Genomic DNA, 18,815 nt, shown 5'->3' on the forward strand with positions numbered 1-18,815 from the left:
CAAGGGCAGGGACCGAACCCGCAACCTCATGGTTCCTAGTCGGATTCGTTAACCACTGCACCACGATGGGAACTCCAATCTAAATATCTTAATACATTTATTTGTCTAAGATCATATGACCATAAATCATAGATGGCAAATACTAGATTTCAACTCTAGAATGCTTTAGTAACTTTCTCATAGTGTTTTTCAAAGCATAACATTGTAGTATGTGCAAATCACTGTATTTAATACAGTATCTATTCTTTATTTGCAGTGCTGGCAACATATTCTCTTCCTACTTCAGCCTCCACTTTTTCAAGTTGCAAGTTACAGCAAAAAAAATGTAGGGGGTTTTCCTTTGTCAATGAACCAAGAGTAGGAACCCTCATGCCCAAGGACCTCACTTTTAAGTACAGATTACTAATCAGCTTAAACATTTTTCCCACTGAAATGCTTTTATAGGAAATAATTTTCATAATTTACATCTTATTTCAAAATGACTTCACAGTCTTTTAAAATTCCATCAGAGGCTCTTCATCTCTGAAGAATTACCAATGTAGATCAGTCCATCCACTTTCTTGCATTTTGGAGAGTTCTGTTATTTGTCTTCCACCTACTAAGTTTGCAGAGGGTACTTACTATATAATACCAAAATCATTTACCTGAAATGACTTCAGTAACCAGAAATCTATCAGCCTGTAATTCCTGCATATGGATATTAGTTTATGTCGAAAAATACTTTGCATAAACCTTTAGTTTTATTTTTTATGTTTTTAAAACTCATTCAGTAATTGAATATGAGACATAATAGAAATTTCTTATTTACTATGTATACCTTAAGCCTAATTCCTTTTGAAGCAATGTGCTACATAAAACTGAACACTTCATTACCAACAAGGACAATGTTTTATTGAACAAATCTATGTACAATACAAAAAATTTCTTGAAATGAGACACTATTGTTGATTTATTGCAGTTCAATGGCTCAGTTTTGATTTGTACTCTTATAAAATGCAAAGTAAAATAATTTAATATTCAACAAGGAAGCACAAATTTCCTTTCTTGCTGAATCTGTAATATCTTTCACATATTAACAATTCCAAAATGCATATGCAGCATTTAGTCATTCTGAAAAGGTGTTTTACAGTACCAAATAAATTAAAAAATAAACACTATTATCCCTTTTAGGTTTTTCGTCCATACTACAGTTTAAACCAAACATGAAAGGAGTACAGCTGAACTTTCAAGGGTGATTTGAAAACAATCACAAGTTCAGTGTTATAAGTTATCTATTCATTATGTAATTGGTGGTTTAAAAAAATGAATATGGCTAAAGCCCAAAGTACCAGTGTCCTTGTCCACGGAAGTTCTCCTTTTCTATCTTCTCCATAATATTTGAGCAGCAAAAATTTAAGATTTGCTGTTTTTTTGACCTTACTGAAACATAGCAAAAAGTTACTATTTAATGTTTCAAAGGAAGTTTTTATTTAAAAACAAAAAAGTACTGAAACTTGGTCCATGTAAGACAAACATATCCTCAAAATAGAAGTAGAAAAGAAAAGAATTTGAGGGAAAAAAAGCTTTCTTGTCTTCTGAATCTCACATTAGAACTGTTGGAAGCTTATGCACCCCATAAAAACAAAATGATCTAAGTTTATGTTTTATAAGGCATACATAAGAACATATACACATTCTTTCAATAGCAGTTATTTGATACGTATAGAGAGGTTAGAACAATGTGGTCAAATAGATTTTATAAAACATTCCTTGATTTAGTTATATATAAACCAATTTGATCTCAGAAACAGTTTTCCCTTAGCAACACAAAAGTAGAAACAAAACCTAGAAGACAAAAAAATAATAAGTGAAGTATGTTTAAAACATCTTGGTATGAACTGCAAAATGAATGAAGAGTAATTTGCAGACATGGATTTATGTCAATAGTTACAACTTATAAAAAATAAAAGTTAAAAATGTGATAAAATGTTAAGCTGTGATATTAAACATCTGAAAAGTGTACAAAGCAGAAATATTTCAGAGTAACTTCACTGTTCATATGAACTAGTTTCCAAACAGACTTTTTGTTACATGATGTATTTTAGAGTGAACTGAAATAGAACTCAAGTATTATAGTTTTAGGAAGTATGGAAAATATTTTGTTAGTTGACCTTAAAGGATTTAAAAATCTGATCAAGTTGTGTTTACTTCTGTTATTTAAATGTAAATTCCACAGCCTAATGTAGGCTACATAACAAAACAAAAACCTGATTTGACTGGAATGGACTTATGACTATCAATTGCATAGTAGTGAATGCCTATGATAAATAATAAAATTGGAAAAAATTTTAATATATCTGGATTTGTCATGACCTGGAAATCCTAATTTAATAAAGTCTGGATGCTACCCTAGAAGAGGAGTCCCACTTAGTGTATTTTCATTAAAGAAGCTTTAATATCCAAAATTAATAGTAGGGTCTGATGAAATTATATGCTTTGAACAAGAATGTATCAGTTGGAATAACTGAAATATTTGGTTGACATTAGTACATTATTAATAGCTCTATTTTTGAAGAATTTGCCTTTGCATTTGTGTTCATTTACCCTTGGTATAAATTAAAACACTATTAGATAAAAGGAGGTCTTGAGCTTCCTCTTTTAGAGACGAACAAGTAGAACACATCTGAGAGGGTATTTAAAAAAAAATTTTTTTGTTTTAACAATTTATTGACCTAAATTAAAATCTTCCTTAGGGAAATTACTGGTCATCAAAGAAAATAAATGCATCATTATATCTTACTGTGTTCTTGCTGTGCAAATTTTTGTGTAAATATTTCTTTTTATATATAAAAATTACTATTCAGACCAAATTCATCAGAAATAAATAAGAAAGCACGAGTAATATGGCTTATTTTAAAATTAACTCTTCTAATGGAATAAAACCAATGGATTCTTGACCTGATTCTTAGCTGCGTATTTTTTTTTTACAGCCAGCTATTTAGGACTGTACTTAGATAACTCATATTAATGTCTAAAGGACCTTACTATGAATCATCAAGCAATGTCCTAATACTACTCTATATACAAATAGAAATATCCCAGTGTGCTTATACCATTATTCACATTGAGGAATTTGCAATTCAGTGTTTTCCTTCAACTAAGATAGCCTTTAATGTCTTAGATTTCTCCCATCTCTCCTCAGAGTTCCTGATGATACATTTTGTACTGATACTGCCTTTTATATCTAACTCATTGATATTATAAATATAGAAAGTGGAAGTCAAGAGCTTATTAGCAAAGCACTGTTGTTTTGTTTTCTTTTGTTTTTAAATTTTCAGTGCTGGCATGTCATTCACTGAACTTTGACTTAATCATCTGGAAACAAGTTACACTCTTTTAATGGCTAACATGGTAATAAGTCAAGTTTTATTTTCATCTATCAGTTTCTAAATAATAATAAACCAAAGAGTTCCTTAAAGCATGACCAGAAAGGAGAATATAATCTGCATGACAAGAAAACAAATCCCATTTGTAAAATACTTTAAGTTGTTTATTGTAAACCATCCCCACCATTTTTTTTTTATAACAGGTTAGTTTTTTCCCTTTCTGTAAGGCCATAGCTGGTTATTCTTTTTGACTAGTTGCCTGAACATGTTTTTCACATAAGTGAAACTGAACATGCTGCTATTAATCATCATCAACTTTTTTAAAAATGTGGTTTTCTGGATAACTGGTACTTTGGGAGTTTTGTAATAACCCTTTTGGAGTCTAACCCAGCACATCTTTGTGAGTTCATTCTAGAAAATGTGCTTTGTCTTTATCTTTAGTAATCCAAGACCGCTCTAAAATTAAGGCCATCAGGGAAATAGCAAACTGATGATGCATTTTCTTGTAGTGCTTTTTGCACACTACTGCTTGATCGACAGATCTTTCTGAAACATTTTTTATCAGGCACCTGTAAAACAGAACATGTCTGTTAATTCAAATTCTATAGATGTTTTTAGGTTAATTTCCTGTTTATTTATACCCTTATTCATTCAAAGAACATTGATATTAGTCAAAAGGCAAGCTCCTCTTTTGCTCAATTTTGTTTTTTGATTATTTTCTGGTTCTTTTATATTTTTGTTTCAGTAATAGAGGCTCAGCTTCACTCGATTTACATTCTGGCATGCAGATGAAAAACATTTCCATCGTAATTACTTTGTTTTTAGACCTTTAATTATATGAAACTTGGAATGAAGGAAAGCCTCAAATACAGTTAAAGAATATCATCTAAAAGCAGGAAAAACCTGTGTTCAAGTTCTGGCTTCCTTAAGTTCACAAGCCTGTGCCTATGCAAATTACTTAACTTGTGAATGTCGGTTGCTTAATCTATAAGACAGGAACAGTAATATCACCTCATGGTGGTTGTATAGATTAAAGAAAATAATGTATGGGGTAGAGCTTTATTATCTGTGTTATACAAATTTTAATTTTTTTAACCTCATAAAGATCTATGGCATTTTCTATTTCTACAGATATACCTACTGAGAAGATAGAAGACTTACTTTCATCATCTGAATCAAATCCAAAGAGTGTCTGACATTTCTTTTGTGCAAGGTGAGCCTCAAGTGCTTCTGCATTACAGTAGGTGGTCAGGCATTTGCCACATCTTAATCTTTTCACAGATTTTTTACAAACGTTATCTTGATCAGAACAGGCATCTACCCTATCAGTCAGAAATTTTCTGCGTTTTGGCATACTAAGGTACCGCTCATCAAGGTAACTGGGAGGCAATGGTCTGACATATGGCTTTGTTAAAATTAAGCCATATGAAGTATGTTCACTTGTCAGATTTGGTTTGGAAGGTGCCTGAGATACTGGCAGGGTACTGTGTTCTTGTGGTACAACACTGGGTAAAATGGAACCGTTTTCTGTCCTGATTCTGTTTGTATCAATTTTCAAAGCAGGATTTGATGAAACTAAAGGTGTTTGCTCTATTCCACTGTGTCCATTGACTAAATCACTAACACTACAATTATTTTCAGAATTTGGCTCTATGTTAGGCATCTTTTGGTCTATCAAGCTTATATCAGAAACAGTGTCATCAGAATGTTCATTTCCATTCTGAATTAAACGGTCTGTTTTCTTTTCTGTACTTTCTATACATGTCTTTGGTTCTGTAGAATCTTTCCTTGATTTGCTAGTAGAAACTGGCAGACTAATAGTTTGTTTCTCATTACTAGATGAGTCTTTTTCCTGATGATTAGATTTTGAGTCTGTAAGAACATCCCAAAGAATTGCTTCACTTGGTTGTGCAGATGATTCTGGTGTTTTACTTAAATAGTGTTGAGCTTCATGTTCATAGAGCAGAGGAAGATCTTCAAAAAGCTCATGGCATTCTGGAAAACTACACTGAGCTTGAAATATCCTGTGACTTTTTGTGTGCTGAGCAAGTTGGAATGGCAGCTTAAATGACTCATTGCAATTAAAATGCAAACAAAAGTACACATTTGGATAGCTGTGTCTATTAAGGTGATCTATAAAATGCTGAGAATCTTCAAATTGCCTTTGACAAAATTTGCATTTTCCTTTGCTCCACTTCATTACTGTTTGCCGCACATTTAAATCAGTTGGATGTACAGTCCTTGCATGCTTATTTAGAAATCCAATTCTTTTAAATATCCTGACACAGCCAAGAGCAGGGCACTTAAAGTTTCCTTCTTGATCTGTCGCATATATGTCTTTGGGATGGCACACAGTTCCATTGATTTTATGAAGTACTGAAGTTTCTTGATTTAGATCGTAATCATCTTCTTCATAATCACCTTCTTCATCTTCTTCCTCCTCATAGTCATCCACACAAATAGGTAATGGCTCCGACACATTATTTAAAGAAGTATCAGGCCTGCCATTTTCAATAATGCTTTCAATGACATCTTCCGATTCACTTACAGGAACTGCAGTGAATTCACCCACATGTGCAGAGATGATGTCTTTGTTTCCATCACTGGAAGCAGTAATGGTCTCTACTTCCAAATCCTTATTATCAGAATTCCCGTTTTCAAATGAAATGAAAGTATCAGAACATTTTATTTCTTCCAAAGCAGGATTCTCCTGGTCCTCCTGTTGAGCTGCAGCAATTTGCTGCCTCTGTATTTTCTTAACATGATTCTTTAAATGTTTCTGCATAAGTCCTCTGTTTCTAAATTTTCTACCACATATCACACATGAAAAACTGCCTTTTTTCTGATGAGCCTGGGCGTGCCTTACAATGTGACCACCTAGAAATTCCTTGTTACATAACATACACCGATGCCTTGGGACACTGTGATCTACTTTGGAAGCATTAAGAGCTGTAAGGTTTTTCTTTGCGTTAATATGACCTTTTAGTTGTACTCCAGATAATTCATCAGGATCAAGCTCTCCAGTGCTCTGATCTGTAAAAGAGTCAAGCCCTTCAGCTAAACCTTGCTGTTCTACTGCCTTTTTTACATTACCTGTAGAATTTTCCAGTGTACTTTCATTTAGAAAGCTAACTGCTGATTTATCACTCAGTAACGCTACACAGTTTTTCTTAATCATTATGAAGTTCCAGAATTCAGGATCAAAAAATAATCCCTTTTTCAAAATAGGAAGTAATTCAAAACGAACACGATTTTGAACACTACTTGTGCCTTCATTATATTCTTCATCTGGACGTTTGTAAAGCTCTTCAACAGTATGATAAGCTTCCAAGGAGCGCTCAAGAAAAAATATTGAGAGTGCACAAATCCTGAGGATCTCCAAATCATTTGGCAAAAAATGTGCAATTGTTTTATAAATTAGACATTTAGTTTTGGGATCATCATGAAGGTCTAGTTGTAGAGCACAACCACATATTTCAACACAAATTTGTAAGCCTTCTTCTTCAACCTATAAAAAGAAAAATATTACTACTAAATATCTTTGCAAAGACATTATTAACACTTGCTAGTATCCTTCTAAAATATAACTCTGAAATGAAAGCTGAATAGTACAATATTCCAAATGTGCAATTTCCTCAGTGGGTAGTCTTGTTAAACTTTTTAAAATATATGTCTTCATTAACTTGAGAATACTCTGGAAAAGATAGCATTTTAGCTTCCAATGGATTGAATTTTTATGTCTGACAAGCCCTACTAACCATAATATAAAATGCTTCATAACCTTATGGTGATTAAAATACAAAATACTGGAGTTCCCGTTGTGGCGCAGTGGTTAACGAATCCGACTAGGAACCATGAGGTTGCGGGTTTGGTCCCTGTCCTTGCTCAGTGGGTTAACGATCCGGCGTTGCCGTGAGCTGTGGTGTAGGTTGCAGACGCGGCTCGGATCCCGCGTTGCTGTGGCTCTGGCGTAGGCCAGTGGCTACAGCTCCAATTAGACCCCTAGCCTGGGAACCTCCATATGCCGCGGGTGCAGCCCAAGAAATAGCAACAACAACAAAAAGACAAAAAAAAAAAAAAAAAAAAATACAAAATACTTTATAAACATATGGAGATTAAAAGTTTCTTACAAATCCAGGCCCCTGTTTTAAGGTACTAATTTCACATTCTGTGGCAGAAGGGTTAAATTATATGTATTCTAAAAACACAGCAATTTTTGATGTTAAAAAAAACTGCTTATGTAAATGCTTTCATAAAGCTGTACTAAATCATATTACTTACTTATTAAATAATATTATTTATCCAAATAAGGGGAGAAGTGTGACCCACACGAAGAAAGCAGTTATCAACTTTCCAAATCTAATAAGTTATCAGAATAATGAACTTACTGGAAGTTATCTGAAAAGTATTAAAGCTTTGAAACATTTACTGGTGACTCAAAGATAACTGCATCAGCCTTAAGTTGGTAATTTGTTGTCTATCTACCTTAATTCAAACTATAAATAATGCTCTAGTGAGTTGGAATGATCTAAATGCTTGTTTGAATAGAAAAAGATAATAGTATGTCTTTAAAAGTGTGTGTGTGTGTATATCATACTGCCTGCATATGGTATATTACAGATGACAGGAAGCAACACTACATTGCCAGTCTTGTGTCCTCTTAGTTCTTTATATGCTAAGCAACTCTTAGCAGTTCCACAAGCAGCCTTTAACTTTGCACATCACTTTACCTAGCTAGTAAATTCCTACCCATTTCTTGCTCATTCTTTCTGCTTTGAAAGTTTTTCTTATTCTGGCTCCTGCCCTGGGGTAGGGTTAAACATTCTCTATTCTTTCCATTGAGAATAAATTATACTTACTTCTAATAAGCACGTACATATTTTTTATAACTATGTTCCTACTCCTTGACTTTGAATTTCTAAATCACAGGAGCAGTATCTCATTTTTTTTTTTTTTTTTACATGCTTTTGGGGTTAGCATAGGGCTTGGCATATAGTGACCTTAAAAATGAATGTTTGCAGAATGAAAGAGATCAGATGTATTCCATTGACTTTGGTATCGTATAAATCCATTTCCAGCTTGGAATCCTTTACTGATTTCAAATTTCTTATTTCTGTCTGTCCTTCTTTCTAGATTAGATATTCCTACCTATATTTTCCAAATATAGCAAATTCAAATCCACCGCTGAAAAACAGAATTCATTTTCTTTCAAAAAGTTCTATCTATATTTCTATCTCTCCTCATGAAATTATAATGTACTTAGTTGCTGAGGTTTAAAAATTTCAGCATCATTACAAAAGGGAACAGGCTATTTATTTTCTTATGTGAAATCCTTTAACAATTCCAGTATATTTATGGGCTAAAGTTTCAACTTTCAGTGTGGTATCAGGACCTCTAGCAAACTCAGCCCCACCCCACAGAAATTAAACTCTTTGATTAGTTTCATCTTCCACAGACTTCCCCACATTTCTCTGGTACCCTATTAATGCCACTGGATAGTTGTGAGAACCAACTAATAAAATGACAAAAGAGGGCTCTATAAACTACAGAATCCTCTACAAGTATTAATATTATCCTCATCTATCATTCAAAACCCAGCTGAAAGCATCTTCCTCTGTGAAGCCTTTTCAGGTATGCTAACTGTAATGTCTGCTTCTGAACTCAAACAGCATTGCCTATGCCTCTTTTCCCAGCACTGAGGCATATGAATGATCTATTCCAGCAGGAAAAAAAAAAAATGTTTTTAGTAGAGTATATTATCAAAAGCACATTTTAAACATTTATTTCATCTTTGAACTTTTCCCTCTTATCATGTATTCTTAGGTTGACCAGACATATGAAAACGAGAAAGCTCTATGATAGTGGTTGAACTTCACCTTTGTTGTAAACTTTCTAAAATGAAGTATCTCAGTTTTGGTATAAATGAGAATCATATGTTTTAAAAAAAGATACATTTTTTAATTTGTTTAAAGTTTTACAAGTGGTTCAGATGCACTTCAAATGTTAAGAAGTACTCTATAGCATAGTGGTTTTTTGTTTGTTGTTATTTGGGTTTTTTTTTTTGGTGAGGAGAAAGGTTTACTTTGACAATGCATTTGAATGACATTTCATTAATAATGAAGCTATTAATGCAGTCAGCAAAACAGAAAACTTAAAAAAAACCCTCTGGGAGTTCCATTGTGACTCAGCAGAAAAGAATCTGACTAGCATCCTTGAGGACACAGGTTTGATCCCTCACCTTGCTCAGTGGGTTAAGGATCCAGTGTTGCCATGAGCTGTGGTGTAGGTCACAGATGTGGCTTGGATCTGGCATTGCTGTGGCCGTGGTATAGGCCAGTGGCTACAGCTCTGATTTGACCTCTAGCCTGGGAACCTCCATATGCCATGGGTATGGCCCTAAAAAGACCAAAAAAACCCATCTGATAGAATGCTAACTGTACAATATAAGACTATGACTATTTGTGGTCATACATATAATGAGTAATGTGATAATGAATGTGATAAATGCATAAATATATTAAAAAATTAAAATATATTATTTAATGGATGCCTCCTTATATATTTAAAAGTAACCCACATAAAGATTCAGTTAAATGGAGCTACCTAAAATGTAAGGTAGCTTTATCTTCCTATCTTTGTATTCAAAGTTCTGTTACTATTTGAGGAGAAAAAGTAAAAGGATCAGTAGGATCCACTTTCAGAGGAATTATATGTAGAATCGTATTCACTTGCCAGTGGCCCATGAAAAACTTACTTCAGAACTATTTTCAAAAACAGGTAATGGATTTTTAACTATTATTTTAAATAAACACTTTTAAAAAATCTCTCCTTAGGTTTCAAAAATGCCTCAATTTATTGTTGCTTTTCACCTAAAAAACATACTTCAAACTATGAACTGTATTTCTCTATGACACCAATCAGGTAATACCTATAGGTACACAAAGTTCATTTATAAATTAAGATTCTACAAACAGGATTTAGAATGATGTTAAAAGTGACAGGCTTATTTAAGTTTAAGATAAGACAGCTTCAATCATCTGTCAATGGACATTTGGGTTGTTTCTATGTCTTGGCTATTGTGAATAGTGCTGCAGTGAACACGCAATATACAGCACAAATGAACCTTTCCACAGAAAAGAAAATCATGGACTTGGAGAATAGACTTGTGGTTGCCAAGAGGGAGGAGGAGGGAGTGGGATAGATGGTGCTTGGGATTAACAGATGCCTTTGGAATGGATTAGCAATGAGATCCTGCTGTGTAGCACTGGGAACTATGTCTGGTCACTTATGATGGAGCATGATAATGTGAGAAAAAAAGTATACATGTATGTGTAACTGGGTCACCATGCTGTACAGTAGAAAATTGACAGAACACTGTAAACCAGCTATGATGGAAAAAAATAAAAATCATTATATAAAAAAAAAAGACAGCTTCTTACAGAAGCAGTTGTTCCCATATTAAACTTTATATAACACCAAATTGGCTTTTTTTTTTCCTTTTTTCAGTTATTTTCATTTATGTATACTCTTTACAAGTATACCATTTATGTATATACCCTGTTGGGAGTTTATAGTTGGGAGGAGGGGAGGATATAGTAAATGGAGAATGTGGCCTTAAAATCTTCCCTTTCTTCAATTATATAATCAAATAAATTTTACCATAAAAGAGATTCAAGTTTCCGTGAAGTGTCATTTAAATTTAATTTAAAATATAGGGCTAAATATAGCCTATTTACCTCATCTTTAATGATTTTCATGAAAGGAAATATGACTCTCACATTAGTTGCTGTTCGTAAAAGCTGGTAGCATTGATCTACAAAAACTTGTTTTGAAGGATTAGACTTAAGCTGAAGTTTACTCCAGATGAAAATCAACTCCCTGTAAATGAGAAAAAAAAGAGAAATATCAAAAATACAGTTTATTCAAATATAGACATTAGCTATCTTTCCCTGATTCGATAGTTCCCTGTCTGGATGTATACGAAGTGGGTGTAAATGGCTTTTAAGTTAACTCCAAAGTTGCTTTTATTACCTATTTGGGACTAACAGAGGATGCCCACAGTTACTCTTTCTCAATGGTACCATGTTTGGCCCTTTAATTTTCCATATGTACTTCTTCAAGAGTTGCTAAACCAATCTGCTTCCAGCCTCCAAGATTTTTTCACTAAGTACTTGTTCAATATGCTTTATAGAGTTTTAAAAAAAAAAAGGAACAGAAACATGAGTTTTAGAGTTAGTAGGATCAAGATTTGAATCCTGGGCATTCTTCTAGGTTGCTTTCTTCAAGTGTCAGTTAATGTACTTCATTTACTCTCACTTTTTTTGCTTATTGCTTTACCTGGAAAAATACTTCTTTATTTCTAAGATGAGCTAATCTTTCAAAGTCCACATCAAGTGCTTTTTCTTCATGAAAACCTTCATGATATACCTTGAACTAAAGTAATAACTACTTCAGAACAGATTTTATCTCTCATTGATTTCATGCCTTTCATATACTTCCTTATTTAAGTCCTATTTCCCTGACGACACACTGTGTTGTGGAAGAAGTGGAGAGAACAGAAGCTTAGAAATAAGAGAGACCTATATCTCAACAGAGCATTACATACCAACTGGCATGGCACTACCCAGTTCACAGCTAAACAACCATTTTCTAAGAATAGCCCTGCTACACAGGGTTGGAACCACAGTGGCCATGCCTCCTATGTGACCCTCCTCACTCTCCTTCAAATATTAACTAAGGGATGGGAAACTGACCCCAATTAAGTCAGTTAGGGAATCTCTGGAATATTCACAACTCTAAACTATAACACTTGGGGTCTGTTGGCATTCCTTCTGGTCTGCAACAAGGAAAGATTGAAATCAACTGGCAGTTAAAAAAAAAAAAAAAAAAAAAAAAGCAATCTCACTATTAACAGTTATCTTCAAGGACCACCTATATCCTTGCCCTTTTTTGTGGCTCATGTCATACACCTTAGTATCTGTTCTATAAATACTACCTTTCCCCTACACTTGTTAGACATAGGATGATATCATTTGCAAACTGACTAGTATAAATTCCACCTCCATTTTATTACTAGCTGTGTGGCTTTTATCTCTTTTACCCATGGTTTTCTTATACATAAAAAGAATTAAGAGAGGTAAGTGAAAACATGTAAGTGAAATGTCTCGTATATACTGATGTTTCATAAATCACTCACTGGTAACCTTTGCAAAGACCAAAGTTTAATGAAGCTTACATTTTCTTTACAAACAAAGGACCTTAAAGGAAAATAGAGCACTGATTTGGTGTACAAACACATTTCCAAGGCACCTAACTACTAATACAACCATCAAGTTATCTAGTTGCAGAGAGACTTATAACAAGGACTACAGCCACCCTCACCACATAAAATTTTTTTTTCATAGTATACCCATTTAGTGTAAGTAATGTTTAATGGAAGAGTCTGTGAGTCAGGTTGCCTGAGTTTGAATCTTGGCTTCATTATTTACTATTTCAGTAGCTTGGGCTATTATCTACCCCATAAAACTACTGGAGTAAATGAGATAATGTATACATAAAGCATAGACTAAGAGAAGCACTCAGCAAATGTAAGTAGTTGCTATTATAATCATCATCATTATTATTATTGTCATTGATGGTGAGAGAAATGGATTAGAAGCTTGCTTCACTGGCTTGAGATAGAGCAAAACTGGACCGTGAATCAGGTTTTGTTCTCATAGAGGGGAAATGAAGAGTAAGCTTAAGACCAAGATGAAACAGACAACACAGACTTAGTAAGCTGGAAAGAATCTTGCTCTTCAAGTTACAGTGAAAATCAACTTTTAAAAGCAAGAAAAAGACCCAGCACTCAGAAATATAAAGGAGAGGTAGAAGAAATAAGAGGGTAGGTGATCAGAACTCAACCAATTAAGAAGGAAGGACAAAGAAGAAGGCTAAAGGTTTCTTTTCAGTTAGGCAGCTTCTATTCTTAGAAGGTGACTGTGGCCAGGAGCAGGAAAGATAGGCACTGTTCTATTTTTAAAGTTCCTTCCTAAAGAGGAGAAATTGCTTAGCTAAGAGAAGAAAATATATTTTCCTTTTTTTTTTTTTGGTTTGTTTACACCTGATTCCAGTTTACTTATGAATATGTTAAAATGAAAAGACTAACGATATCCTGTTTAAATAGCTTACAGACTAGGACAGAGAACATTCCTATCACCATAGGAAAATATATACTATAATAGTCATGACTATGTCCCCTTTCAGAATAACTACATATCAAGAAATAATACTTTGAAAACGACTCATTTATTTATTTGTCTTTTTAGGGCCGTACCCGTGGCACATGAAGGTTTCCGGGCTAGGGGTCTAACTGGAGCTGGAGCTGCTGGCCTACACTACAGCCATAGCAATGCCAGACCTGAGCCGCGTCTGCGACCTACACCACAGCTCTCAGCAACGCCAGATCCTTAACCCACTGAGTGAGGCCAGGGATCAAACCCGCAACTTCATGGTTCCTAGTCAGATTTGTTTCAGCTGTGCCATGATGGGAACTCAAATACTTTGAAAATTATTTAAATTTGGAGTTCTCGTCGTGGTGCAGTGATTAACGAACCCGACTAGGAACCATGAGGTTGAGGGTTCGGTCCCTGCCCTTACTCAGTGGGTTAAGGATCCGGCGTTGCCGTGAGCTGTGGTGTAGGTTGCAGACGCGGCTCGGATCCCGCGTTGCTGTGGCCCTGGTGTAGGCCGGTGGCTACAGCTCCGATTCGACCCCTAGCCTGGGAACCTCCATATGCCGTGGGAGCGGCCCAGGAAATGGCAAAAAGACAAAAAAAAAAAAAAAAAAAAAAATTATTTAAATTTATGTCTTACCACCATCTCCTATGTACATGGTAAACTTTTTAATAAAAGTTTGTATAATAAGAGTAAAAGATAAGTCCACTAATTTCTAGACCCTGTGCTTTTAATCAGCTATTTGACCCTTATCTCTGAGTCCGAAGATTTTAATCTATAAAATCTATAATATGTTAAATAAGTTTAAAACCTCTTCAAGCTATTATTTTTTAAGTATTTAAGAACTTAAAAATTTGAAAGCATTTATTTAAAAATGTTTATAGCCCATATCATATTATGATGTTAGGCAAATGAAACCTAGTTTTCTCTTAAGAATTAATGATATGTCAGAGTGGTAGGGTTGTGTTTGTGTGTACTGGGGTAGGAGAGGCAGAAGTTGTCAGAATATTTCCTAATTATTATTCATGATTTCACCTAATAGCACTTGAAGGGTTGATAATAAACGTACTCTCAAACCACATTCTTAATTACATGATTGGTGGGTAAATTGGATGCTTCATATATTCTGCTAATAACTTTTAAGTGTTTTAAAAATGTTGAGAAAAACTAATAGTCACATACTACTATTTATACCAGCACCCCCCAAATGAAATTCTTAGGTATCAATCTAACTAAATATGTACAAGGTTACAAGATCTGTATTAGGAAAACTACAAAACTCTTACAAATGAAATCAAAGGACTGAACAAATGGAGAGAGATTCCATGTTCATGGGTAGGAAGACTCAATACTGTTGGTTATCAGTTCTTCCCAATTTAATCAATCCCAGGTTCAATCCCAGTCTAAATCCCAACAGGTTATTTTATAAATATCAACAAACTTATTCTAAAGTTTATATGGAGAGACAAAACACCCAGAATAGCCAATACAACACTGAAGAACAAAGTTGGAGGACTGATGCTACCCTACTTCAAGACTTAATATAAATCAAACATAATGAAGACAGTGTTGTACTAGAAAAAGAACAAACATATAGATCAATGGAAGAGAACAGAGAGCCTAGAAATAGACCTATATAAATACAGTCACTGTTCTTTGATGAAGGAGCAAAGGCAATACAATAGAACAAAGATGGCCTTTTTAAGAAATGGTGCTAGAGCAACTAGACATCCACATTAGAAAAAAAAAAATGAATCTAGACACAGACCTTACACCTTTTACAAAAATTAAAAATGGATCATGGTCTAAATAGAAAATGCCAAAACTTATAATAAAACTCCTAGAAGATAACACAGGAGAATACCTAGATAACCTTGCATATGATGGTGCCTTTTTAGATACAATACCAAGACATGATCTATGAAAGAAATAATTGATAAGCTGAAATTCATTTAGATTAAAAGATTCTCCATTTAAGACAATATCAAGAGACTTAAAAGACAAACCACAGATTGGGAGAAAATGTTTGTTAAAGACACATCAGATAAATTACTATTATTCACAACATACAAAGAACTCTTAAAATTCGGGAGTTCCCGTCGTGGCGCAGTGGTTAACGAACCCAACTAGGAACCATAAGGTTGCGGGTTCGATCCCTGCCCTTGCTCAGTGGGTTAACGATCTGGCGTTGCCGTGAGCTGTGGGGTAAGTCGCAGACGCGGCTCGGATCCCGCGTTGCTGTGGCTCTGGCGTAGGCCGGTGGCTACAGCACCGATTAGACCCCTAGCCTGGGAACCTCCCATGTGCTGTGGCAGTGGCCCAAGAAATGGCAAAAGACAAAAAAAAATTTCAACAAGAAAACAACCCAGTTAAAAAGTGGGCCAAAGACCTTAACAGACACTTCATCAAAGAAGATATACAGATAGAAAATAAGCATATGAAAAGATGCTTCACATTGTATGTCATCAGGGAAATGCAAATTAAAACAACGAAATACCACTACACACCTATTAAAATGGCCAAAATCTGGGACATTGAAAATAACAAATGCTGGTGAGGATGTGGCAAAGGAACTCTCACACGTTGCTGATGGAAATGAAAAATGGTACAGCCACTCTGGAAGACAGTTTGGCAATTTCTTACAAAACTAAACATACCCTTACCATATGATCTAGCAATCATGCTCCTTGGTATTTACCCAAAGGAGTTGAAAACTTATGTCCACACAAAAACCTGCACACAGATGTTTAGAGCAGCTTTATTCATAACTGCAAAATCTTGGAAGCAACCAAGAGGTCCTTTGAGGTGATGGATAAATAAACTGTACATCCAGATAATGGAATATTATTCACTAAAAAGAAATGAGCTATCAAGTTGTAAAAAGACTTGGAGGAACCTTAAATGAATATTACTAAATGAAAGAAGCCTATCTGAAAGGCTACATACTGTATGATTCCAACTATATGATATTCTGGAAAGGTAACACTATGGAGATAGGGAAAAGAAAAAAAAAAGTGGTTTCCAGAGGTGGGGGCAGGGTGGGAGGGAGAGATGAATAGGTAGAGCACAGAGGATTTTTTAGGGCAGTGGAAATACTCTATGATACTATAATGATGAATATATGTCATTATATATTTGCTCAAACTCAGAATAATTAACACCAAGAGTGAGCCCTAAGGTAAACTGTGGACTTTGGATGACTAATATGTGTCAGTGTAGGTTCATCCTTGGTGAAAAATGTGCTATTCACAGTGAGTGATCTTGATAATGGGGGAGGATATGCATTTGTGGGGACAGAGAGTATATGGGAAAGTCTGTACCTCCCTCTTGATTTGGTTGTAAACCTAAAACTGCTCTAAAAAATAAACTAAAAAAATACTAAATTTAAAACATAATCATTTCACTATAATACATTCCTTAAACATTAACACAATTGCTGGTACATGATCACTTTTTTAATCCTTTAGGTCTTGCAACCTACTACTGTTTCTTGTATAGTAAACAAGAAAAAGACAGTGGCTTAACATTTTCACATAACTTTTTAAAAAATATTAAGTACAGTCTCTGCTAAACAATTCTTTTCCCCATCTCACCATTTCAATTTATGTATTAGGAATACTTACCAGATACAATACATATCCCCATTCTGGAGCTGTGAAATAAGAAAGGATTCGCAGAGTTGCAAGGCTAACATAGTCTTGCCTTCTTTCTCAGTGTTACAGATGATATCAATTCCACTCTTACAATCAGTTTTCAGTAAATGCTATAAGAGAAAAAGAAAAATCAACTTGTATCGTTAAAAATATTTAGAAAGACAGCTGCAATAAATATTTAAATTGAGCATTCAGAAATGAGATTTCTAGTTTTCTTCTACAAAGACAATGATGAACTGTATAGAAATATTTTCATGGTTTCATAGTTTCACTATACAGCACCTACAGTTTACAGTGACTACTTTTAATCTCACTAATGTCCACAACTTGTAGGAACACAGGGTTCATATTAGGAAAAGATTAATTCTTTCAGCTTTAAAAAAACACAACAAAATAACAAATATAAGCATTTAATTTCTTACTATTTATTTAAGAAGCAAAAATCATGCTTCACAGTTTTTATTTAACCTCTTCTCTGTCACATCAGAAGCTCATTCAACCCAAATAAGGCTTGTCAAAGAAAATTTTTATTTCATCATTTGTTCATATCAGACTCAGTATAATTCAATATGAGCATAAAGAATGGAACCAAGGGGAACACATCTAAATATTGTAATCTTAAAACTTTTGTTTTTACTGTAAAGGGAATTTAATAAGAATGGGTACTTTTTTTTTTTGGTAAGGTGCAAATGGTAATAGGCAAACATAATCTCAAACAATACCTCCCGGAATAGCTGATCTTCTACAGGTGACATAAACAGACACGTGAAGAGTGCTTGATGGAAGTACAAGTCTTTACTGATTTCTGGGTGATTTATACAACATTTAATAAGAGCCATTGCTTCAGGTATGCGTTCACAGGCAATTAGGTATCTGGCACGTAGTTCAAAGAATAGTGGATTTTCAGAACTTAAATATTTGTTCACTATATTAAAAAGAAAACAGACTCTTATTACTCTCAAAAAAAGACTGTCACAAACTTTGTTCTTTGAAACTTTAGCAGTAACATGTGGTATCTAACTAAACTAACTAGTTATTTAATTAAATATCACTTTCCTTAGAGTTTATTTGTGAAAAGAATATTCATTTAAATGACTGGAAAAACGGAAATATGAGTGACATCAAAGCTGTGCTCAAGAAATATCTGCAGATTCTTTCTCAGTCTAAAAAGTAAACAAAATTATAAAAAGAAAAAAACATGAAATTTTTTTAATATACACTATTATGTTAAAATATATTTCAAATGACATGAGGTCTGGAATTTCTTTCCAGTCTAAGATTATGTATGTTATCTTCTTGCTGCCCAGTATTTTCATTACTGTAAGATTAAAAGGCCAAATCCTAATTTGTCATTAAAATCACATTAATTCAGATTAGTTATAGAGAAATGTAATCTGAATTAATGAAGTTCAATCATTAAAAGAAATATGTTTTATCACTTTCCAAAAAAAAATTAAGCTAACAGTAGTGCCAAATAGGACTGCTTATATATGCTCATGCATCCTTAAGGATAACTACTAATTAATACTTGCTTTTACACAATTTTAAAATATACAAACACCTTTATATAATCATTTAGACC

At 34.1% G+C, this 18,815-nt stretch overlaps 1 protein-coding gene and 1 long non-coding RNA gene across 11 annotated transcripts in view; one reads left to right on the top strand and one right to left on the bottom strand.

Annotated features, from left to right (window-relative positions):
- The window catches only part of LOC146397798 (uncharacterized), a 72,138-nt gene that overhangs the window by 3,260 nt on the left and 50,063 nt on the right, over positions 1-18,815 (top strand). For 2 of the 3 annotated variants that reach the window (XR_014823608.1, XR_014823606.1), the window contains exon 3: positions 4,497-4,578. This is a non-coding gene — a long non-coding RNA (uncharacterized LOC146397798). Of the gene's footprint in view, positions 1-4,496; positions 4,579-5,915; positions 11,034-18,815 lie in introns of those variants that run through there. The other variant, XR_014823607.1, reaches the window with a different exon arrangement.
- Positions 870-18,815, bottom strand: part of ZNF654 (zinc finger protein 654) — an 88,001-nt gene continuing 70,055 nt past the window's right edge. For 4 of the 8 annotated variants that reach the window (XM_021070747.2, XM_021070740.2, XM_084989156.1 and 1 more), the window contains 5 exons: positions 17,956-18,158; positions 17,204-17,343; positions 11,102-11,243; positions 4,527-6,873; positions 870-3,934 (listed from right to left, as the gene is read on the bottom strand). In XM_021070747.2, the coding sequence (XP_020926406.1) occupies positions 3,927-3,934; positions 4,527-6,873; positions 11,102-11,243; positions 17,204-17,343; positions 17,956-18,072 (2,754 nt within the window). In that variant the 5' untranslated portion in view covers positions 18,073-18,158 and the 3' untranslated portion in view covers positions 870-3,926. Of the gene's footprint in view, positions 3,935-4,178; positions 6,874-11,101; positions 11,244-17,203; positions 17,344-17,955; positions 18,159-18,815 lie in introns of those variants that run through there. The other 4 variants (XM_021070742.2, XM_021070739.2, XM_084989154.1 and 1 more) reach the window with 1 other exon arrangement.

The sequence above is a fragment of the Sus scrofa genome, chromosome 13, assembly GCF_054392235.1.
Source record: "Sus scrofa isolate SSC_HxYL_T2T_F1_AM1 chromosome 13, Sscrofa_HxYL_maternal_Yorkshire_Landrace_v2.0, whole genome shotgun sequence".
In the NCBI taxonomy this organism is placed as follows: domain Eukaryota; kingdom Metazoa; phylum Chordata; class Mammalia; order Artiodactyla; family Suidae; genus Sus; species Sus scrofa.